Source organism: Anoplopoma fimbria, chromosome 18, assembly GCF_027596085.1.
Source record: "Anoplopoma fimbria isolate UVic2021 breed Golden Eagle Sablefish chromosome 18, Afim_UVic_2022, whole genome shotgun sequence".
Classification (NCBI taxonomy): domain Eukaryota; kingdom Metazoa; phylum Chordata; class Actinopteri; order Perciformes; family Anoplopomatidae; genus Anoplopoma; species Anoplopoma fimbria.
Genome location: NC_072466.1, coordinates 18,829,935 through 18,854,939, shown reverse-complemented (window position 1 = coordinate 18,854,939; position 25,005 = coordinate 18,829,935). Strand labels below are relative to the sequence as shown.

Genomic DNA, 25,005 nt, shown 5'->3' with positions numbered 1-25,005 from the left:
CATCTTAAAGGCTAAAGTGAGAGAAGTCTTGCTTAATCTTCACACGCATGGAAAGTATAATATTGCGAACCCATGCCATAATGCTCAACAGGTTATGGGCCCAGGCAGAGTTGGACACAAGCTAGTTTTTCCGGAAGAAGTTTACCGCGACGAATTACACGGAACTTCTACAAACTATGTGGACCAACTTGGAGTTAAGTGAGCGTTTATATCCTCGGAAGAAGTCTAACGCGACGTATTACGCGAAGTAAAATTAAACTAACGAGCTAGTTTAGCAAAGAAAAAGTATAGCAAGCTAGTAGGTCATGGTGAAAAGTTGGCGCGTTATCAGAATGGCCAGCAGAGCGACGGGAGTCTTCACACCACAGCTCTTATTCAACGGATCCGAAGATAAGTATAACCTTTGGGAAACAAGATTCCTAGGCTGCTTACACATCCTTAAGTTAAAAGAGACTATCTTACATGAGCCCACCGGCAATAGCCAAGAGCAGCTAACCGAAGACAGAGAGAAAAATGCTGATTGCTATGCTGAGTTAATAAGGCTGATAGATGATAAGAGCCTGTCGCTGATAAGACATGAAGCCGCTGATGACGGCAGGAAGGCTCTGAAAATACCGAAAGAACATTATTCTGGAAAAAGCAAGCCGAGGATAATAAACCTGTACACATCGTTGACCAAGCTATGCATGGCAGACAACGAGAGTGTACCTTATAACGGCTCTGAGAGAGGCAGGAGAGACCATGAGTGATGGACTGATCATATCCATGGCACTAGGCGGGCTACCAGACTCCTTCAAGCCTCTAGCTGTTCACGTAATGCAAAACGAAGATAACATTATGTTCACAGACTTTAAAAGGAGACTATGGGTATACGAAGAAGCTGAGAAAATGAAAATCACTGAAACTACAGATAATGTAATGAAGACTAATGTAAGACAAGGCCGAGGCCCCACCAAGACCCACACTAACTATAGAAAAGATGAAGATACTAACGTGACGTGTTACAAGTGTGGAATGAGAGGACACAAGGCAAGAAAGTGTTTTAGAAAAGTGTGGTGCGGTCATTGTAAAAATAACACACACCAAGAGTCCCTGTGCAAGAGAAAGGGGGAACGAGATGGCGTCAGAAAAGTGGTAGAGGAACAAAACAACGACCAAGACCATCTCTTCAAGGCAAAACACACAAAGAACGAGAGACCGCCAAACAATGTGAAGAGTAAAGGCATCATGGTAGATGCGGGAGCAACATCCCACATCGTGAATGACATCAAAAAGTTTGAAAGCTTTGACAACTTGTTCCAGCCTGAAACCCATTCAGTGGAGTTAGCCGACGGGACCAAGTGCAGTGGAAAGGCACAACGAAAGAGGAACGGCGGTTGTCTATCTACTAGACAACGCTGGACGACAGCACAGAGCACAGTTGCGGGATGCACTGTACATGAGCACAGTTGCGGGATGCACTGTACATGCCTTCATACCCGCATGATATCTTTTCAGTGGCAAGAGCAACCAACGGAGGAGCGACGATCACTTTCAAGAAAGGGGACAACCACATGGTTACCAAGGACGGTAGCAGGTTTGACATCCACGAGAGTGGAAATTTGTATTACTTGCCAACTGTTGTGGAAAATGTTGACCAATGTAAAGGGTGTCATGACATGCAAACTTGGCATGAAATTTTGGGTCATTGCAACTATGAAGATGTACAAAAGTTACAAGGTGTAAAAGGTGTGAAAGGCATGGAGATAAACGGAAGTGCAGTTAAACCAGCTCAGTTATGTGAAGTCTGTACACAGGGAAAATTCACACAGACGAGAAACAGGGAGCCGGACAGAAAGGCAAAGAAACCTTTAGAACTAGTCCATACTGATTTAGCCGGTCCAATGTCAACACCCAGCATAGAAGGACACAGATATACACAGTCTTTTACAGATGACTACTCAGGTACCCTGTTAGTGTATTTTCTAAAGTCCAAGAGGGATACAGTGCAAGCCACAGAAAGGTTCTTAGCTGACATAGCACCTTATGGAGAAGTCAAATGTATTCGTTCAGACAACGGCACTGAGTTTACAAGCCGTGACTTCCAGGCACTGTTAACTAAGAATAGGATTAGACACGAGACGTCTGCGCCCTATTCACCCCACCAAAATGGCACAGCAGAGAGAGGTTGGCGAACTCTCTATGATATGAGCGAGTTACCAGACAAGTTATGGAACTACGCTATGCAGACAGCAGCTTATGCGAGGAACAGGTGCTACAGTAGGCGCACAAAGAGAACGCCATACGAGCTGTTCACAGGCAAAGAACCAAACATATCCAAACTGCAGAAATTTGGATCGATATGTTTTGCTTACAAGCAAGAGAAAGGGAAGCTAGACTCTAGATGCGAGCAAGGTGTTTTCATTGGCTACGATAAAAACAGCCCAGCTTATCTAGTGTATTATCCAGATACAGAGAGGGTGCAAAAGCACAGGTTGGTGAAATTCACAACCAAGACAGCCAAAGAAAAAGAAACACAAACATCTGAGTCATACATAGAACATGGCTATAAGGATGTACACCCCAGGGTCAATGACAGTGGAGAGAATGTTGTTGATGAAAATGTGGAGAATGTACCAGGTCCAAGTATTCAGAGTAGTGTAAGTCGCTTTGGATAAAAGCGTCTGCTAAATGACTGTAATGTAATGTAATGTAATGTAGTGTTTCTGGAACTTTACCTGAAAAGACTGAATGCACACAGCCGGGCAAAGTCACAGAGACAGTGACCAGAAGGTACCCACAGAGAACCAAGAAGAGACCAGCTCACCTACAGGAATTTGAGACTGAGGATACAAGGGACAGAGTACAAACATGCATGGACTTTTGCTATAGAGCAGTATGTGACATTCCACAAACCTACCAGGACGCCATAGCGTCAACCAAGTCAAGGGAGTGGAAGGATGCCATGAATGAGGAGATCTCTGGAGGAGAACGAGACCTTCAGCCTCACCAAGTTGCCACCAGGTAAACAGGCAGTGGGGGGCAGATGGGTCTACGCACTCAAAAGCGACATTGATGGATCAGATAAACACAAGGCGAGATTCGTAGCAAAAGGTTACAGTCAAAAACCAGGAACTGACTACGAGGAGACATTCTCACCCACAGCTGATATGACAAGTATAAGAGTAGTCATGCAAAAGGCCGCACAGGAGAACCTAGTCTTACACCAGATGGATGTTAAGACAGCCTATTTGCATGCACCGATTGATTGTGAGATCTGCATAGACCAACCAGAAGGCTATGAGAAAAAGTCAAAAACAGGTGAAAAACTAGTATGTAAGTTGCAGAAGTCTCTCTATGGTCTTAAGCAGTCAGGTAGAAACTGTAATGCTATGTTACATACATGTTTGAGTGAAAACGGTTTCATACAGAATCCTGCTGACCACTGTGTGTACACAAGAGAGAGACATAACGAAAAAGTAATCTTGATAGTGTGAGTAGACGATCTGATCATAGCAGCTAGTAACGAAGGTGTACTGGAAAGTGTAAAGAGAATGCTCACTGAAAGGTTCAAAATGAAAGACCTGGGAAGGTTGAAACATTTCCTGGGGATAGATTTTTACCAAACAGACATTTAAAATGTCACAGAAGAAATATATAGGCAAAATACTTGAGAGATTTGAAATGAAGGATTGCAAGTCCAGAGAGACTCCATGTGAGCCAAAACTTGAATATACAGCTGATGCTGAAAAAATGAAAGAACCAAGAAAGTACAGAGAGGCAGTGGGAAGTTTAATCTACTTGTCCACATGCACTAGACCAGATATAAGTTTTGTTGTCAGTAAACTATCTCAGCACTTTGCTGAACCAACAGAGGAACACTGGAACACAGTAAAACATGTGTTCAGATATCTAAAAGGTACAGTAGAACAGGAGTTATGCTTCAAGAGAAATTACACAGAGAGACTAGGTCTAAGAGTGTACAGTGATGCTGACTGGGCATCAGATGCATCCGACAGACGTAGTATGACAGGATATTGTGTCAGTCTAAGTGAAGGAAGTTCTCTGATCTCATGGAAGATGAAGAAACAACCAACAGTAGCACTATCTACATGCGAGGCAGAGTACATGTCCTTAGCATCAGCCATACAGTAATGTATCTATTTAGATCAGCTACTCAGAGGTATGGACAAATACCAATACGCACAAACAAAAGTGTATGAAGACAACCAAGGTACTATAGCTCTAGCCAAAAACCCAGTAAACAGGCAAAGGTGCAAGCACATTGACATTAAGTACCACTTCATAAGGGAAATAATGGAAAAGTAATCTTAGAATACTGTCCTACTGAACTATATCATATAGTGACATTCCTTGCGGTTGCGCCACCTGACTTTTGCAACTTATTTCAAATGAATCAGGCATCTACTTTGACTCCTGACATGGAAAGTGTACCAGCCAACGTATAAGTTAAAAGTAGCTATTTTTTTTAATCAATATTTAAGAGGGATCTAAAAACATTTTCACTCAGCCATAAAAGTTAGTTGAGTTCCTCTTGATGATGTAATATCCTGGTAACTGTTCTGCATTTCAATTTTAAAATAAAAGTCACATATAGTTGTGCCAAACTGACATTTGAGAACATGAAAATTGCTGGACAGAAGATAACAACTTATCTCAATTGCTTTAAATGATACGTATTTGTAAAATTTTGGTTTATTTGAAAGATTTCAGCGATAAAATCATGCCATTGTATTATGCTTTTATTTATTATCATTAAAATAAAAAATGTTGATAGTTTTCTTAGTCTGTTCATTTGCTCAGTAATTTCGCCTGACATTTTCAGGGTTTGAGATGCCAAAACATAAAACAATCTATATCATTGGAATGTACTGAAAATGTATTGAGACTCAGTAGCTGTTATTGAAAGAAATGATACATGTCATGAATCAATATAAAAATCAATAATGGACTCCGACATAAAAGTATGGATGTCTGGCATTGATACTACCACTATCATTATTACCACCTGTACTATTACGCTTATTGACTTATTACCCTGGAGTCTTTGATGTCTGGCATTGACCCCTTTACACTTGATTAACAAGCCGCCATCACCCAACACCTCCGCCATCCAAATGTCAGTGCACCTGGACTCATTTTCCTTGTATCATTTCCTTCCTTGAATCTCAAAATAAACTCCTTCACTACCCCACAAGTGCATTATCTTTATCATTATTAACATTATACCGCTTCGATCAGATATTCCGAGCTTCAATACTATTATGCTGGGGAAAAGTACCGCTTGTCTTCAGGTGACCTGTGGAGGGCAGTGATACGCGTTTGCTGCGTCTAGTCTGCAGCAAATGAGAGTAGAAGAAGAACTTCAGCCCCGCCCTGCTCCCAGCTCAGCCCGCGCAATACAAGCCGCGTGTTTACAGCTGCGTCTGTGAAGATAATCAGGTTTCCTACGACAGAAGGCTTCTGACATCGTAAGGTACAGTACGTGGGCGCTTCTGTTTGATTTAGAACAAAGGTGCATTTATTCAGGTAACGTTAAAGTGATGTCACAGCGGCAAATAGTCTGTATGGCTAACTTAAAGACTTAAAGTTAACTACACCCATCAGTAGCAAACGTAACGTCATTTATCAGCGGCTGTGCTTTCTATGATTGGAGACAGTAGATTTAAGTACGCATTATAATTTGTATTTGATCATAGACAGCCGTTATCACATTCAAAGTTATACATTTCAATTGTAGGATATAAAAATGTGACTTCACCTTTGCTCTTCACTCGTTACTCCGTTAATGCGACCTGTAGTTGACTGGAAACCTGTCAACAAGCAGATCTACAGATCCGTACGATACGTTTTTCCCTCATCAATTGGTCTATTTTTTTGTTTTTGACAGTTTTGTCTTTAGCCTTCGATAAGAGAGCATGTCCCTTTAAGGACAGATTGAATTTATTTTCTACTTTTTTTACACATAGGACTAAAGTTATGAAGACATCCGTCGTGTTCTTGGTAACAAGGATGCCTAAATAGTTCACTTTTTTCTTGTATATCATGTATATCATTAATAAGAGTTATATCACTACTTTTTAAGGCAAATAACTCACATTTATTTGATTCAGAAAGTAACCTGAAGCTTTTGAAAACACCTGTTAATAAGTTGTGTCATCTGCCAGTTGGCTTAATATAAAATGTATACCAGCGATAGAGATACCTTCTAAATTACTTGCTTTTATATAGTGGCAAAAAACTTGTGCAACAACGAGGAATAGATAAACAGAGGCTGGACAACCCTGACGTATGCTTCTTTCTAGACAGAATCTTTTGAGTTGTACCATTGCTTAGTTTCACAAAGCTATTTCCATTTGCATAGAGGGTTTTCATTGCATTGCAAAAGTATGTTCCAAAACCAAATCTTTCAAGACAATACAAAATGAAGGGGTTCTCATCCGTGTCAAAGGCTTTGTAAAGATCAAGAAAAAGTATAAAACTATCCTCAGTGATTAGTTCATAATAATCAATAGGATCAAATACCAATCATATGTTTGATACTCATAAATCCGGATTGATTTTCATCTATAATTGAGCTTAGAACACTTATATTTTGGCAACACAAATATTTTGGCAATACCATAGCAAACAATTTATAATCGTTATTGAGTTAACTAATTGGCCTCCAATTTTCAAGTATAAGCAAATCTTTTCTTGGTTTAGGTATAAGACTAATGACACCTTGTGTCATACTAGTAGGCAGTGAAGATTTTGCAATGCTCACTGAAAATACCTTCAAAAGGAATGGTGCTAGCAACTCAGAAAACATCTTGTAAAATTTAGAGGTGATTTCATTATTCCCTGGTGACTTATTCTTTTTTAAATTATTTATGGATACCTCAACTTCTTCTAAAGTGATTGGTGAATCACATATTACCTCCTACTGGATAATGTACACTGTCCAAATATTTAGAAACAGCTGATAAGGCATCTCCTTAAAAAAACCATATATAGATTTGTCAAACCACCTTTATGAACTAGAGTTAGTTTTTGAAAAACATTTTTGTCGATTTTTGACTGGGTTTAGTTTGACACAAACTGCAGTCAACGTTAAACCTACAAAATGCAGAAGCATTACTTTTCAGTTCAGTGGTAAGAAAAATCGCCGCATAGTCAACTAGTAAGGATGATCTCGCCTTCACCTTCAATAATTGCTTGGGCGCCAGCAAGAACGCCGTCTTCCCCTTTTAAAGTAGGAAAAGTTATTTGCAGCCTTCCACACCAATCAACTCGCTGCTCAAGTACAGCCATCTTCATAGAAACAGCCCTAAAGTCGGCAAACACACAATCTACTCTCTTGTTCAGGTCGGAGATTTTGCACTCAATAATGTCTGGCCTGTTGCTGATAAGCCTCGTTAAGTCGGCAAGTTGACAATGAATATCACTGACCGGGCAAAACCATGACAAACTCATGTGTTTTTTTTCTTAAACACCAGGGATATACTTGGTGTAGCTGGTAGCGGTGGGAACTCCTCCTCGGTTACGCAGAGGACATCCATGCCACTTGTGTCTTGCGTACATTCATGTTCATCGCTAGCTAGCTCACATACTGAGCTAACTTTTGCTCTGTCACTTGAATGAGACAAATAGTCACGTTTCTTGCCCGTTGTTGCGTTAAAAACGTAAGAGTGAAATAACTCACTTAGACAGTAGCAGGTCGATAAACAAGTAAATAATATATGTTTCACTAGTAATAATCAGAAGGCTGGTGCACAGTGTCACAAAGAATAGGTACGTTCGAGAGGAATTGTGCCTCGCCTGGAATGTGGACGAGAGCAGGCAGCAGCAGAAGGGGGCATTGGAAAAAAAAAACAGCGGTCAAGTCGGAAAGTTTTCAGCTGCCTTCAATGAAAACACAGGAAGTCATTTAAATGTTACATTTGTAGGCTACCTGTAGTTTGGAGACTACGTTTGGATATCTTCTTATTTATTGAACTATATCATTATTATAATTGAGGATATAAGATTGGGCATATTTTAGTTCTTGGATGTCATATTTATTTAAACATTTATATAAATAAATATACCTGAAGGTAGTGTAATTTCTAAATCATACAACTGTAAATTTTTGAAACAAACATCACAGTTACATAAATAGGCTACACACGGAGGAAAAGCAACACTGCTAGTTTCCATCAGTGACAGTTCCCTCCTTTTTAAAATGTTTTCTGATGCTTCACAATCGTTAATCTATGGACTTCACACATTCCAGTTCTCTGACTGAAATTTTTTTGACATTAAATTGGAATTAGGCTTTTTCAATAGATATATTTATTAACAGATACTAAATAAATAACCTTATATATTATAATTGTTATAATTATTATTATTATTATTATTAGTCACATGATTGCACAACGGGAGTCCACTAGCCAACAATCTAGCGTCAAATCTTACAATTATACAGAAAATAAGAATTTTCTACAAAACGTGGTTGTTGTCAAAACTAAGAGCCAATCAGCTCTTTCATCAGGAAACAGCAAGGCGTTTCCCATCATGCAGTGGGTCACGCAGTCGGTGGTGAGCAACTGCGGCGCCTGGCTCCAAAAACTGCGGCCGCCTCGCTCTCGTGAGGTTACCGTTGCCCACGTGTTCATGGCGTCAAAGCAAGTCGGGATCAAGTCAGACACAAATCTAACCGGCATGCATTGTGCAGTTATCGCCGGGGAACGATCCGTGCGGGACTGGCTCATCTCGAACGAACCATCTTGGTTCGTCCCCAATGTTTTTTTTGTTTTTTTAAGAGATCGACAGTATTTTCTTTAAACAGGCCCTATTATGCTATTTTTTCGGGTGCATATTTTTATCTCAAGTTACAGTTACAACATGTTTACATGCGTTAAAGCTCATAATCCGCCTTGTTTTTCTCATTTCTCATCCTGGCTGTGCTGCAGCACCTCTTCTCACCCTCTCTCTGAAATGCTCCGTTGTAGCGCTTGCTCCTCCCTCCAGAAAGAAAAGTATGCCCTGATTGGTCAGCTAGCCCGCTCTGTTGTGATTGGTCATCGTTTCACATTTCAAAAAACTCTCCCTCCAGAGTTCCAGCTCCGTCTGACCTCATAAAGTTACGGAAGTGAAGGAGAGAATTCAATGGAGCCGTTTCAGGCAGCTCAGGAGCAGTGTTTCTGAGGGGGAGGGTTTTACACTCTACGGACCTTTTGCATGTACAAAAATATATATAACACACTAAAGGAGAGGGAAAAATGGAAAAGCATAATAGGGCCACTTTAAAGCTGAATCTCGTTTAATCTTGTCACATCAGGGGTGTCCAACTGCCGTGCCAGACAAGAAATGACGAGTGTGTTAATTGACCAAAAAAAACTTTATTTCAAGCAAAAATATTGTATATTCACCAGTTCCATGTTTACTAATGTGAGGGTAAACTGCCTCTCTATGTCTCACTTTGATAAACTGGATATCTTTGGAAACTGGACTGTTAAAAAGCTATATGAAACTTTTTCCATATATTTTAACATTTTATATATAAATGATTCATTGATTAATCAAGACAATAACCAGAACACTAATGGTATAATACAAGTAAATGTTGTAGCAATTTTTGTCAGAACAGAAGGCTCTAGAGCCACGTCCTGTCAGGTCATAACTGTCATGTGATTGTTTCTGTCAGTGGAGTCCAGCAGAAGGAGAGAACTCTAATTATTCTTATTCTTGACTTAACATGGTCATATTTCTAACAAGTAGAAATCTGTTGTGACCTCTGTCGAGCTGCTTTAACTCTGACTCTATAAATGTGAAACCTTGACCACTGCACTGTTAATGTCTAATCTTTCAGGTGTTCGGATCACATCACTTCACTATGATAAGCCCTGATCAGGAGGCCCTGATTGGCAGGGTGTTTGAAACCTATCTGACAGATCATCATCATGGGGACATTCTCCAGCTTATTGCAGATACTAAAGAAGAGACCCATCGCGCTGTGGTTATTAATGCCATGACTTTGTTTGAAGCCAATATGGAGGTAATGGCAACACAATTCAAAACACTATCTACTATAATCTGTATCATAATATGAAGGATATTCTTCCTGTACCAAAATATCACAATGTGACAAATGTAATCACATGTCAAATAATCATCTTAATGTAAATTCAATGAACTGTGTTTCCGCTATCAGGTATTGCACAAGACAGAATTCTTCAAATATTTAACACTTAACCTTAAATTACTTGTGAAGCCATTTCTAATTACATTTTACTTGGAAAACCACAATTTTAAAAATACACACAGGATGATCTTATATAAACATGTATTAGTTTTTTTTTTTTACTCAACTTCATCACAGATTTTTTTCAATGCACCTTTCCTAAGATTATGATTATGGAAAATAGTAAAATTACAGCCCACACTAACCTCCTAACAGCTATCCTGTCTAGTCTCGTGCTTTACAGGTAAACCAAGGTGTGTGTGTGTGTGTGTGTGTGTGTGTGTGTGTGTGTGTGTGTGTGTGTGTGTGTGTGTGTGTGTGTGTGTGTGTGTGTGTGTGTGTGTGTGTGTGTGTGTGTGTGTGTGTGTGTGTGTGTGTGTGTGTGTGTGTGTGTGTGTGCTTCAAAATTATCAGTTTCTCTGGTTTTACTATTTATTGGTACGTGTTTGAGTAAAATGAAATTTTTTGTTTTATTCTATAAACTACCGTCAACATTTCTTCCAAATTTCAAATAAAAATATTGTCATTTAGAGCATTTATTTGCAGAAACTGGTCAGAATAACAAAAAAGATGCAGTGTTTTCAGATCTGGAATAATGCAAAGAAAACAAGTTCATATTCATTTTTAAACAACACAATACTAATGTTTTAGCTTAGGAAGAGTTCAGAAAACAACATTTGGTGGAATAACCTTGATTTACAATCACAGCTTTCATGTGTCTTGGCATGCTCTCCACCAGTCTTTCACATTGCTGTTGGGTCACTTTATGCCACTCCTGGCGCAAAAATTCAAGCAGCTCGGCTTTGTTTGATGGCTTGTGACCATCCATCTTCCTCTTGATCACATTCCAGAGGTTTTCAATAGGATTCAAGTCTGGAGATTGGGCTGGCCATGACAGGGTCCTGATCTGGGTGTCCTTCATCCACACCTTCACTGACCTGGCTGTGTGGCATGGAGCATTGTCCTGCTGGAAAAAACACTCCTCAGAGTTGGGGAACATTGTCAGAGCAGAAGGAAGCAAGTTTTCTTCCAGGACAACTTTGTACTTGGCTTGATTCATGCGTCCTTCACAAAGACAAATCTGCCCGATTCCAGCCTTGCTGAAGCTCCCCAGATCATCACCGATCCTCCACCAAATTTCACAGTAGGTGCGAGACACTGTGGCTTGTAGGCCTCTCCAGGTCTCCGTCTAACCATTAGACGACCAGGTGTTGGTCAAAGCTGAAAATTGGACTCATCAGAGAAGATGACCTTACTCCAGTCCTCTATGGTCCAATCCTTATGGTCTTTTGCAAACCTCAGCCTGGCTCTTCTTTGCTTCTCGTTGATGAAGGGCTTTGTTTTCTAGCTTTGCACGACTTCAGCCCTGCCCTTAGGAGCCTGTTTCTAACCATCCTCGCCGTGCACTTCACCCCAGCTGCCGTTTGCCATTCTTTTTGGAGGTCACTTGATGTCATCCTACGGTTGTTGAGTGACATTCAAATGAGTTGGGGGTCATCCCGGTGAGTGGAGAGTCGTTTTCGTCCTCTGTCGGTCTGTAGCTTTGTCCCTAATATCTGCTGCTTGACTTTGTTCTTATGAACTGCCGTCTTTGAAATTTTAAGGATGGAAGCAACCTGACACTCACTGTATCCCCCTGCCAGTAAAACCAGAATTGAACCCTTCTTTTCCTCACACAAAACTTTTCTTTTAACTCTTTTGGCATGGTCAAGTCACTTTTTTTATTGATGTACTACTAGCACTGTTTCTGCCATCCAGCTGGTCCTATTGCAAGAGGATAGTGATGACCACAGCACTGGTTTTTATACTTTTCTTCATTAAATAAGATTTAATGCTCTAAATGACAATATTTCTTTTGAAATTTGGGAGAAATGTTGTCAGTAGTTTATAGAATAAAACAAATGTTTTGTATATGTCAGCCCTGTGATGGTCAGGCGACCTGTCCAGGATGAACCCTGCCCTTGCCTGATGTCAATTCGGATCGGCTCCAGCCCCCTGACCCTGAACAGGATAAGTGGTTACTTATGATAGATGGATGGACACATATATATATATACTTGCACTAATTCCATGTTATCTCTATCAAACCACAGGTTGGGGATTATTTCAACGCCTATCCCCATGATGTCCTGGCTCTATTTGATAAAGTGTTACACAGAACAGCACTGGAGTTATCACGTTATGGAGGACAAAGTGCAACAGAGAGAATTGGACATACTCTTCATGCCCGCATTACAGGTCAGACTTTCAACCAGGAAATACAGGGTTACCAGGTAACAAGATTTTTGTTTGACATTGTACGACAAAATTTAGTTTGTTGTTCCAAACTATGCTATGTGGAGGGTGAAGGATAAGTTAAGGAGTTCCACAGACTGAAGAAAGAAGCGGTTTTGAAGTCTGGTGGTTCAGCAGCTGATTCGTCTGTATCTCTTTTCAGACGGCTGCAGGGTGAACAGGTTGTGGCTGGGTGGGGTTTGTCTTTTTATGTCCTTTGAGCTCTTCACAGGCTCCTCTTTTCACCTATATCCCTGATGCTCAGTAGATGGGTACCAATGATGGTGGATTTATCACCCGCTGTAGAGCCCTACTGTCCTGTGCTGTACACACCCAATGCCAGTTTGTAACGTTCCAGTCAGGATGCTTTCTATTACTCCTCTGGAAAAGATGATAATAACCTGGCACAGGAATTTTGCCTGCTTAAGTTTCCTTAAGAAATACAGCCATTTATGTGCCTTCTTCCCCAGTATGGAGATGTATCATGACAATGTCAGGTTGTTTGTGATGCTGATTCCCAGGAACTTAAAGCTGAAACGCAAATATGAGCTGATTGTCCAAAGTGGGGGTGGGGGAGGGCTTTGAAGCCACCTGGAATATTTGTTTGAACGTGGTTCAGTGTATTGTTTCCTCTGCTGGAGATGTGGACATGCTGATCCCAGCTTCATCTGGGATGTGATGATGAATCCAGGTTTCTGTTAAGAAGTGTGCACAACAGTCTCTGATCTCCCGTTGCTGGGTCAGCCTGAGTCTTATTTCATTTATGTAATTTTCTGGAAATTAGCTTGGAGCAGGCTGGGTAGTGAAATAAAAGTCCTTTTCCTGGCTTTCTTCCCCCTCTTTCTGGATTGATCACACAGCTTCCCATGGCGTTTTGTTTGGCCATTCTGGCTGAATGGTGGGAAGATTTCGTGGGCGATGTTCGTCTCAAAAGCAGCTGCACTTGATCCAATTTCTTTTTGACAGTTTTCTGTTGGAGCTACCGGCTGCTGCATTTGCATGTGCTGTCGTTGCCATAGCAAAGTCAAGTGTGGTCAGATGTCACCAGATGTTGCTCAGAGCTTGTATTGGGAGGAATTTTGTACATTAACTTTCTCCTCTGTTCTGCTCTTCAGTAGCAGGGATCTTTGGGTTCTTTTTTTGGGGGGTTAATGTCTTCTCTGCCGTCCACTAATACTCAAAAATACTGCCCCTGTAGGATACAAGTCACTGCTCTGTTTTTATTGACTCTTTTGTGTGCCCAGGTCTGCCAGTGTGCCCAGAGCTGACAAGAGACACCATTCCCAGGTCCAGAGATGTAGGACACTTTCTGTCTGTCACTGGTACTGTCATACGCACCAGTGTTGCCAAGGTAACAGCATGGCAGGAATCAGTTAATCCATTCACACATTCATACACTGATGACAGGAACTACCATGCCAGGTGCCACTTAATTAATTTATCAGCTTTATTGTTCATGTACATATATACAGTGCTGTGAAAAAGTATTTGCCCCCTTCCTGATTTTTTTGCATATTTGTCACACTTAAATGTTTCAGATCATCGAACAAATTTTTATATTAGACAAAGATAACCCGAGTAAATACAAAATGCAGTTTTTAAATGATGATTTCATTTATTAAGGGAAAAAAGCTATCCAAACCTACCTGGCCCTATGTGAAAAAGTAATTGAAAACCTAATAACTGGTTGTGCCACCCTTGGCGGCAACAACTGCAATCACGCATTTGCGATAACTGGCAATGAGTCTTTCACATCGCTGTGGAGGAATTTTGGCCCACTCGTCTTTGCAGAATTGTTTTAATTCAGCCACATTGGATGGTTTTCGAGCATAAATGGCTTGTATAAGGTCATACCACAGCATCTCAATCGGATTTAAGTCCTGACTTTGACTAGGCCACTCCAAAACCTTCATTTTGTTTTTTATGAGCCATTCAGAGGTGGACTTGCTGGTGTGTTTCGGATCATTGTCCTGCTGCATAACCCGAGTGCGCTTGAAATTGAGGTCACGAACTGATGGCTGGACATTCTCCTTCAGGATTTTCTGGTAGAGAGCAGAATTCATGGTTCCATCAATTATGGCAAGTCATCCAGGTTCATGAAGCTGCAAAGCAGCCCCAGACCATCACACTACCACCACCATGTTTGACTGTTGGCATGATGTTGGTTTTATGAAATGCTGTGTTAGTTTTACGCCAGATGTAACGGGACGCACACCTTCCAAAAAGTTCAACTTTTGTCTCGTCAGTCCACAGAATATTTGCCCAAAAGTCTTGGGGATCATCAAGATGTTTTTTGGCAAATGTGAGCCTTTGTGTTATTTTTGGTCAGCAGTGGCTTTCGCCTTGGAACTCTCCCATGGATGCCATTTTTGCCCAGTCTCTTTCTTATTGTTGAATCATGAATACTGACCTTAACTGAGGCAGGTGAGGCCTGCAGTTCTTTAGATGTTGTTCTGGGGTCTTTTATGACCTCCTGGATGAGTCGTCGATGCGCTCTTGGAGTAATTTTGGTAGGCCGGCCACCCCTGGGAAGGTTCACCACTGTTCCATGGTTCCATCACAAGAAGGTTCATGAAGCTGCAAAGCAGCTGACCATCACACTACCACCACTACATGTTTGACTGTTCATGATGTTGGTTTATGAAATGCTTCAGGCCACAGTCTTCTCCATTTGTGGATAATGGCTCTCACCGTGGTTCGCTGGAGTCCCAAAGCCTTAGAAATGGCTTTGTAACCCTTTCCAGACTGATACATGTCAATTACTTTGTTTCTCATCTGTTCTTGAATTTCTTTAGATTGCGACATGATGTGTTGCTTTTTGAGATCTTTTAGCCTACTTCACTTTGTCAGACAGGTTCTATTTAAGTGATTTCTTGATTCAACAGGTCTGGCAGTAATCAGGCCTGGCAGTGGCTAGTGAAATTGAACCAAAAAATGTGGTTAATCACAGTTCATTCATGATTTATCAAGGGGGGCAATTACTTTTTCACATAGGGCCAGGTAGGTTTGGATAGCTTTTTTCCCTTAATAAATGAAATCATCATTTAAAAACTGCATTTTGTATTTACTCGGGTTATCTTTGTCTAATATTAAAATTTGTTTGATGATCTGAAACATTTAAGTGTGACAAATATGCAAAAAAATAAGAAACCAGGAAGGGGGCAAATACTTTTTCATAGCACTGTAGATACATATATACATGAAATTTCCCTTCTGCATTTGTCCAATCCCTGAGGAGCAGTGGCCCATCAGAACAAAACACATTCACACCCATTCATACACTGATGCTACAACATTCGGGAGCAAGGACACAGGGATTAACAGGGATCGAACTGCCGATCTTCCACTTGGAAGACGACCCCCTGTCTTTTTCTCTGATGCGTCAGCTGTGGATAGCTTTTACTCTTGGTCAAGTCTAAAGTGTAACCATGTCATTACACTTTCAAAACATATACAGTTAGCACTACAGAAAATTGCATTTGATATGTATCACAATTTAGCACATTGACTGTAAAGGGGCAAGCCACACACTAGGTTTTGACATAGTTTTATTATGATCCAGTTGTCATACTTTTGACAAGTTCTATACTGTGGTTATGAACCAAATTATTCTATTACTGTGGGGAACAAACAAGGCTCTGCCACCAGTAGCCTTGAATGAAGGCTACTGGTGGCTGAGCCAGGAGAGTAGAAAGGAGTGTCCTGGCCCTGACAGCGGCAGCACAAAAACTTAGACCACAAAGAAAAAAACCACAAGATATGATGATAATAAATGATAATAATTTAACAGAAAGTAAAAAAAACACTATTTGAGTTAGAATGCTTTTATAAGGAAGTAGGTGGCAACACTGTGACAGAAAGTTAGATACAGTGAAGGGAGTAAGGGGTTAGGTAATGGTTGATGAGATGCAGACATAAATTAACCAGCTGACTGACTTCTTTAAAAGTGAATATAGCCAAATGGCTATGACTGAATTTAATGCAGTATTGCAGCTGGGTGTTAATTATTGGATCTAGAGAGTCGGGAGAGTTGGTGTATTCTTTTTGTATGAAAGAATCAACAGTACTGTGTCTGAACATGAAAGAAGGCTTCTTCAGTGGAGAATTCATAGGTATTCTGTGCAAGCACATGATTTTTTTTAATGAGAGCTAGCAGGGTGCTATATAATAAAAGTAATGCACACTTATATCTAGGAGAGAAAGTAAAGGATGAGTGAAAATACCCAAAATCAGTTTCTGCACAATATCTTCATGTTTTGTTTTGAGTTCTACTTAGAATTCTTCTCTGCTTCTCATAGGTTTTGGAAAACGAGCGTGATTACATGTGCGCAAAATGTCGTCACGTTTTCACAGTGCAGGCTGATTTTGACCAGTTCTACGTCTTTGTCCCACCTTTGGCCTGTCCTAATCCTGATGGCTGTAATTCGTTCAAATTCAGCTGTCTGTCTGGAGGATCTGAGCCTGCTGCCTGCAGGGACTTCCAAGAGATCAAGATACAAGAGCAGGTAGGACAGTTATGCATGTGTTATTGTTCGTTTGTAGAGTGTGTATAGATTTGACTTTTGGTCAGTGTAAATCTTTCTTCCCCCCCCCCACACACACACACAGGTGCAGAGGCTGTCAGTGGGCAGTATTCCTCGCTCTATGCTGGTGGTTCTGGAGGACGACCTTGTCGACAGTTGTAAATCTGGTGAGAACCGTAAATAGCAAGCTTTGTTAACAGTAACGCATACAACCAGCTTCTCCAAAGGCATGCACATGTACTTCTAGGAGATGATGCAAATGTTCATTGGGTGCTCCTAGGAGACGATGTGACTGTTTACGGGGTGATGTGCCAGCGCTGGAAGCCCTTTTATGATGGTATTCGTTGTGATGTGGAGCTGGTCCTCAAAGCTAACAACATAGAAGTGAACAACCAGCAGACTGCTGCTGCTCTTCTCATGAAGGATGTTCAGAAAGAGTTTGAAGACTTCTGGAATAACTACAAATATTATCCCATAGCTGGTGGGTAGGAATTGCCTCATGACATGAAGAAACTCCACCATGGTTTTATTATTTTAATCTAATTTGTATTTTTTCTTATGCTCCTCCCTCTCTCTATAGGTAGGAACCAGATCTTGTTGAGCCTGTGCCCACAGGTATTTGGCATGTATGTGATTAAACTGGCGGTTGCCATGGTCTTGGCTGGTGGGGTGCAGAGAGTAGATTCTTCGGGGACCAAGATCAGGGGTATCTCTTTCTTATTTCTCATGTGTTTAAAGTAAGGAAACGTATCAATAGCCAGAGAAACTTACTTATTTATTTTGCAATAAACTGCGTTGTCACAGGGCAGGTAGTACTGCTACAATGATTCGTTTAAGGTCCAGGGAATTTAAGCCTGTGCACCTGCTGCTAACAGACCATACCTGAATGCCATGCTGACGCTGAACAACAAGGATGTGGGCCTAACCGGAAATGGCCTTGAGCTCAGCTAGCTTTTCCCCTTCAGTCCACTCTGTCCCCGCAGTGCCATCCCCTCGACTGTGCAGTTAGCCGCGGTCCAGTCCTCTTCTTGTGTTAACAGCTGTGCAGTGAGAGCTGAGTCAGTTTCAGTTCAGACAGAAACTAAACCAAAATACTTAAGGGATGAGTGTTATTGCTCATTGTCCCTCACAGTGTCAATGAGAGTTGCACTCTTCTCCTCTTCCTCTACCCTGGCCTCTCTGGCAGGCTATTAGGTGAGACCCGCCCTGTTGAGATTGACGACCATACAAACCAACAAACCTGTGACCGTGACAATATCGAAACTGTGACAAATGGGTTTTTTTCTAAGCTGCATTTTGTCACTATGACTTCATCTGTTCCTTTCTAGGGGAGTGTCATATGTTGCTTGTTGGCGACCCTGGCACAGGGAAGTCTCAGTTCCTAAAGTATGCAGCTAAGATCATGCCTCGCTCTGTACTCACAGCTGGAATTGGATCAACAAGTGCAGGTAGGCTTTGTTCTCTTTCAGCTCTCAGGTCACTAGCGCATGTTATCAGGAATTTGTAATCAAGAGCTTGATGTTCTTTTTCTAACGTCGTTCGGTGTTTCACTATGGGAATTGCCTCAGCTTGACCAACTATTGAAGCTCCAATGACACCACATGTTAGGGCCAAGTCCCCTCATATTATCACAGTCGACCGCCCGACACAGCTTTCTTCCCCTGAAGAAACTATAGCTCCCTCAGCTCATCTAGGCAAGCTTGGATTTTCTGCTCAACAGTTCACAGTCGACCTGTTAAGGAATATGTCGCCGAACGCAGTTCCTGGCTTCTGTCTGAATTTGCTGAGTAAGTACTTCGGTAGAAGTATTTTCTAGTGTCAATCTCGGGCAGGGACCCTCATCCATTGTGCTTAGCTTGCATGGGCGCTAAACAGGCTCAAGCCTTGCTGGCTGACCCCTAGTCATGTTCACACTGTGCGTCAATGCCAGAAAAGAGAGTGGCAGTATCCAATAGTCAGGACCTTTGATTGTCAGGAGTCACCCCCATAATTCACAACCAGCACCCATCAGCCACGAGCCTCATTGAGCTGGGTGGACATAATAAGTAATTACGCAGCACAGTCCGTGTGCTTTCTAAATGCAATGTCTGCTATCTGCGTACCGGGCCGAAATCCTAGAGGAGATGGGCGGGCCCTATGGGATGAGATTTGTATGGTTAACGGTGGTTATCTTATCCTACTTTCCTCACGTGGATAAGATAACGCAAAGCTGCGGTCATGTAATGGGCCTTGCATTCTCAGGTGAGGGGGCCCTGTGGCCAAATCTCTCAGGCCTCAGTGTTACTCAGAAGGCAGAGGTTATGGATGATCATATGCCCCAGCCCCAAGGTCTTTTCCCTCGCTCCCCACAGGGACTAAGGGCTTTTTTGCTGCTAAAGTTGCAGCAGTGGGGGGGACTGCAGAGACAGGCAGCTGGTCAGAAGTCTAACCAGCAGCCTCTGTCAGAAATCCCCAAACCATGAGGCAAACACTCCTTTGCTGCAGTGGCAGCATGAAACCGCCCATCCCACCCGGGGAAGGGAAGAAGAAGCATGCGACCTAACCAGGCTTCCTTCTCCCTCTCCTCCTCCTCAAAGAAAAGAAAGGCGACGGAGGTGGGACAGAACCCCCAAGTTTATGTTTCAGAGTCCCTGGTCCCTGATTCTCCAGAGGTACTTTCTCATATTCTCCCCCTTCACGTTCAGGGGAGGAGTTTCAGGGGCAGCAGGTAAAACAGTGTCACTAAGCCATTCCACCCAATTCAGCGGAATGCTCCCCCAAAAACAAAATAGCAACAAAAAAATGTCATAGACCCACAATCCCTGCAGGGGGAGCTCACGCTCATTCGGGGGAAGGCCGATCCGGTGAAGTCACCGTATGTGTTCAGCCCACTTAATGCCCGGGCAGACCAGTGGCGTGCATGCGTAGTGCACCCATGGGTTTTGTCCACTCTTTCTCAGGAGTACAGACTACAGTTTGCTGTGAAACCACCCAGATTCAAAAGTGTGCTAGTGGCCAAGGGGGATTCTGCAATCTTGGAGGACGAAATGGCATCCCTTCTAAACAAACAAGCGATCAGAGCTGTCCCGAGCAAGGAAGCTCAGGAAGGTTTTTACTCAACATAGACTCCCTCTCTTATCGCGTCACACTGTCGCAGGCAGAGTAGCGTCTCTCACCCAGTGTCTCCCTCTCTTCCGGCTGGGGAAAACCGTGTCGATCAGACTATGCCTTCGCCCTGTTCAGGCTAATGGCATCGGTGATATCTGCTGTACATTTGGGGCTCCTAGGATAAGGGATTTTCAGCACTGGGTGGCGGCATTGCGCCTTTGCCCACGCTGTCATCTCAGCCGCAGGGTGATCTGTTTGTTGTGTTGGAGGCCCCTTTCTCATCACCCATTTGAGCCTAAAGATACGGTGGGCATGAAGTTTATTTCCCTGAAAACAGTGTTGCTCTTAGTTTTAACCACAGCAAAGGGTGTGTGGGACTTTATCCCTTCGCGCCCTTCCTGCTTGCAGTTTGCTCCAGGGCTCACAAAGATCTGTTTGCGGCCAAACCCGGCCTTTGTGCCTAAGGTGGTGGGGTCAGCCTTTAGATATCCCACAGTGGAGCTTTCAGCTTTTTCACCCACATCCATTGCTCCAGGAGAAAAGGCTTAACACAGTCGTCGTCGTCGTCGTCGTCGTCGTCGTCCCCCAGGGTTTGAGGGCTCATTCGACACAGTATGGTCACTTCATGGGCTCTGTTAAAGGGTGAATCAGTGCAGGAAATTTGTGCTGCAGCGAGCTGTGCTACGTCTCACACTTCTGTAAGGTTTTACAGGCTTGATGTCTCTGGGCCATCCTTGGCACATGCTATGCTAGAAGCAAACGTGCCAGAGTCCCTGTGATAATCACTGCCCGGCTAAACAATATTTGGCTTCGGTAGATTTAATGCAATCCGATAGTGTTCTACACTCACCGGCCACTTTATTAGGTACACATTGCTAGTACCGGGTTGGACCCCCTTTTGCCTTCAGAACTGCCTTAATTCTTCGTAGCATAGATTCAACAAGGTGTTGGAAACATTCCTGAGAGATTTTGGTCCATATTGACATGATAGCATCACGCAGTTGCTGCAGATTTGTCGGCTGCACATCCATGATGCGAATCTCCCGTTCCACCACATCCCAAAGGTGCTCTATTGGATTGATATCTGGTGACTGCGGAGGCCATTGGAGTACAGTGAACTCATTGTCATGTTCAAGAAACCAGTTTGAGATGATGTGAGCTTTGTGACATGGTGCATTATCCTGCTGGAAGTAGCCATCAGAAGATAGGTACACTGTGGTCATAAAGGGATGGACATGGTCAGCAACAATACTCAAGTAGGCTGTGGCATTTAAACGATGCTTAATTGGTACTAAGGGGCCCAAAGTGTGCCAAGAAAATATCCCCCACACCAATACACCACCACCACCACCAGCCTGAACCGTTGATACAAGGCAGGATGGATCCATGCTTTCATGTTGTTTACGCCAAATTCTGACCCTACCATCTGAATGTCGCAGCTGAAATCGAGACTCATCAGACCAGGCAACGTTTTTCCAATCTTCTATTGTCCAATTTTGGTGAGCCTGTGCAAAATTGTAGCCTCAGTTTCCTGTTCTTATCTGACAGGAGTGGCACCCGGTGTGTTCTTCTGCTGCTGTAGCCCATCTGCTTCAAGGTTCAACGTGTTGTGCGTTCAGAGATGGTATTCTGCATACCTTGGTTGTAACGGTTATTTGAGTTACTGTTGCCTTTCTATCATCTCGAACCACTCTGCCCATTCTCCTCTGACCTCTGACATCAACAAGGCATTTTCGTCCACACAACTGCCTACTGAAAATCCCAGTAGATCAGCAGTTTTTGAAATACTCAGACCAGCCCGTCTGGCACCAACAACCATGCCACGTTCAAAGTCACTTAAATCCACTTTCTTCCCCATTCTGATGCTCGGTTTGAACTTCAGCAAGTCGTCTTCACCATGTCTAGATGCCTAAATGCATAGAGTTGCTGCCATGTGATTGGCTGATTAGCTATTTGTGTTAACAAGCAATTGAACAGGTGTGCCTAATAAAGTGGCCGGTGAGTGGATATCTCCCATAGTGAAACACCGAACAACTTTAGAAAAAACACTTTGGGTGACTTAACGTCCCCGGTTCTTTGATAACAGAGTGAGGTGTTTCACCATCAAATTTCTCCTTGCATTGACACAGAAAAACAATCGGTCTAGAATGATTTGTGAGAGGGCGGACACCTGTGGTAAAATGAGGAGGCGTGGCCCTAGCACAGCTGGACTTGTCTGTCAGTGACAGACGTGGTTTTGTTGTTCACACCAAGGCAATTCCCATCGTGAAACACGTCACTCTGTTATCAAAGAACCAGGTATTACGTTAAGTAACCCAAGGTTCTCACATAAAAAATTTGACATGCTTATATATAATTATATCCAATCACTTCATGTTTTACTGGATGAACTGAATTCATTGACACATAATGTCCTTTGTTGAAGGTCTGACCGTAGCAGCAGTGAAAGACGGAGGTGATTGGCATCTGGAGGCAGGAGCCCTGGTCCTGTCAGATGGTGGTTTGTGCTGCATTGATGAATTCAACAGTATCAAGGAGCACGACCGCATCAGCATCCATGAAGCTATGGAACAACAGTCTATTAGTGTGGCCAAAGCCGGGTAGGACAGTCATGCATACAAGCCCACATGCTCATAGAATTCCAGTCAAGGCAAAGAACACCAACATGCATCTTATTTAAATGGGGTTTTGCCGTAATAAGGTATACAAAGTCTTTGAAAATAGCAGTGCCATTGCTGCCCATCACCAGATTAGACAGGGCAAAAATATGGTGGTAACCCAAAAATAATTTGTCTTTGTAAGAACTGGCAAGGGAGAATAAGCCAATTTTATTGAAGTTGTGTGTAAATTCTGTAAAAATGTCACAAAAAGACTTTACCTCCCAACAGCTGCAAGAATGTGCTTGTCACAAGTTTATCTGAATGGCAGACTTCATACTGAACTACACAAAGCTGTACTACTCATGCTTCTTCACAAAGATAGTAGGCTACAAAAAAATAAACGGGTCACTGATAAATAGAGTTGCCTCGGTAACGTGAGGCTCATCATGCTTTTGCTTATTCTTGCCCTCTATTAATTAGTAGTTCCCTATCTTATATTCTGCTCCCTTTTTCTTTGAAGCAGGTGACTGGTGATATAACGAATTGCACCTTTTAATGGGACAGGTATGAGTAATAGAAAATAAGTAATAGCTAATCAATTATGTGCCTTTTTGACCTTTTACATTAGTGAATTAGTGATTGCATATACACACTTTGTTAGCAAAGGAACGGTAATCAGTAAAAAGTTTGCAGTTCTACATGGTGATATTTGGAAGGGATTTCAAAAGTTAGCAAACTTAGTGTGCAGTGTAAGTATGTCTTGTAAAAACATGACAAACCATACCACTAAATTTAATATTCTGTGTAAGCTGTAGATACATTTTACCGTTATGATGCCATTTTTTAAGTGGATTGTTGTTTTCTTGGTCATCACATTTGTTCTTTCTGATGCTACATCCACACTACTACGTTTCCATTTTAGAACACATAACTTGTCCTAAATTTGCACTGAGCGTCCACACTAATCCGGAGGTTTAGGGCACCGTAAACGGAGGAGTTTAAAAACGCTCCAGAGGCTGGATAATTTTGGAAACTCCCTGGTTACTTGTGTGTGGACAGGCTGTAGCGCATGAGTTTTGGCAACGATGACATAGACACCTGTGTTCACTACTTGATTGGGTCTTCACAGTCACAAAATGTCCTTCCCTGATTCGTCATGCCCCCATCACATGAGGCTTTACTGGTAGAAAACATAGAGCCAGGTATACCAGTGATTGGTTTCAACATGGATGATGGATTGCAAGCGGTACTGGGCATGTGGCCTATGCTAGCAGCTGTTGTGCAGTTCAATTCTGCACTTTATTACTCTTCTACTGCAGACATCCAAAAGAAGCAGCTGTTATTGGAGGGATAAGAGAGCTGCGTGTTCAGAGGTGTTATCAGCCCTATGGAAAGGATGTCTTAAGTCCCGGTTTGGGGCTTTGAGTAGTGCAATGGACAGAAAACTGAGGACTTTACTTTTTTTATTAATACTTAATTTGTTCTGCAGAACTATTGTGAAGTTAACAAAGAAACTGTAAATAATCAAAAGCATAAATGCACGTATTAGTGTGGATATAGCCTGAGAGCTGGTGTTGCAGCTTCTCAGAGTACTGTCGTTTAGCATCTCTCACCCACTTGCTAAACCTGTATTGAGACTCTTTAAACATGTCCCTTAAATGCCTATTCCTTTTCCAACCTTAGCTGTCAACGTTTAGCTGTGATCCAGGGTTTGTTGTTATTATAACTCACCCTGGTGCATGATGGTACAAAGCTGTCTTCACAGAAGCTGATGTATGATGTCATAGCCTCTGTGTACTGATCCAGACTGTAGTTAGTAGTCCTGAAAAAATCCCAGTCTGTACAGTCCAAGCTCACCCCAAGAACCTTCACTGGTCCACCGCTTTGATTTCCTCACAACAGGCTTACAGATCTTTAATTTCTGCCTGTATGCAGGAATCAGATAGGCCCCGCTTATTGAACTGTAACAGTGATCTAAAGTGTTCTCCTCTCTGGTTGAGTATTAAATAGACATGGCTGAGGTCATCTTTGTTGAAGCCGCCAAGGTAAATGACCCAGGTGTCCGGGTTGGTCCGCTCAACACACAGTATCTGGTCGGCGAGTGTTCCTCCTAAACGTTGGCCCGCGGCGGAATGTAAACACCGACCAGTATGTATGAAGCAAATTCATGGGAGGAGTGGAAGGGTTTATGATAAAATATTCCAGATCAGGAGAACAGTTCTGCAGAATAACTGTCACGTCGTTAAACCAGCCACTGTTGGTATAAAAACTGATTTCTCCATCATAACACCGAGGCAGCCAACTGCCGCGATAT

At 42.3% G+C, this 25,005-nt stretch overlaps 1 protein-coding gene across 1 annotated transcript in view; it reads left to right on the top strand.

Annotated features, from left to right (window-relative positions):
- Positions 1 to 5,375: 5,375 nt before the first annotated feature.
- mcm9 (minichromosome maintenance 9 homologous recombination repair factor) overlaps positions 5,376 to 25,005 on the top strand; it is a 32,350-nt gene continuing 12,720 nt past the window's right edge. Inside the window, exons 1-10 of the mRNA XM_054617967.1 lie at positions 5,376 to 5,476; positions 9,836 to 10,021; positions 12,301 to 12,445; positions 13,726 to 13,832; positions 16,780 to 16,986; positions 17,090 to 17,171; positions 17,285 to 17,485; positions 17,585 to 17,710; positions 18,333 to 18,452; positions 22,517 to 22,691. Of these exons, the coding sequence (XP_054473942.1) occupies positions 9,860 to 10,021; positions 12,301 to 12,445; positions 13,726 to 13,832; positions 16,780 to 16,986; positions 17,090 to 17,171; positions 17,285 to 17,485; positions 17,585 to 17,710; positions 18,333 to 18,452; positions 22,517 to 22,691 (1,325 nt within the window). The 5' untranslated portion in view covers positions 5,376 to 5,476; positions 9,836 to 9,859. The remainder of the gene's footprint in view (positions 5,477 to 9,835; positions 10,022 to 12,300; positions 12,446 to 13,725; positions 13,833 to 16,779; positions 16,987 to 17,089; positions 17,172 to 17,284; positions 17,486 to 17,584; positions 17,711 to 18,332; positions 18,453 to 22,516; positions 22,692 to 25,005) is intronic.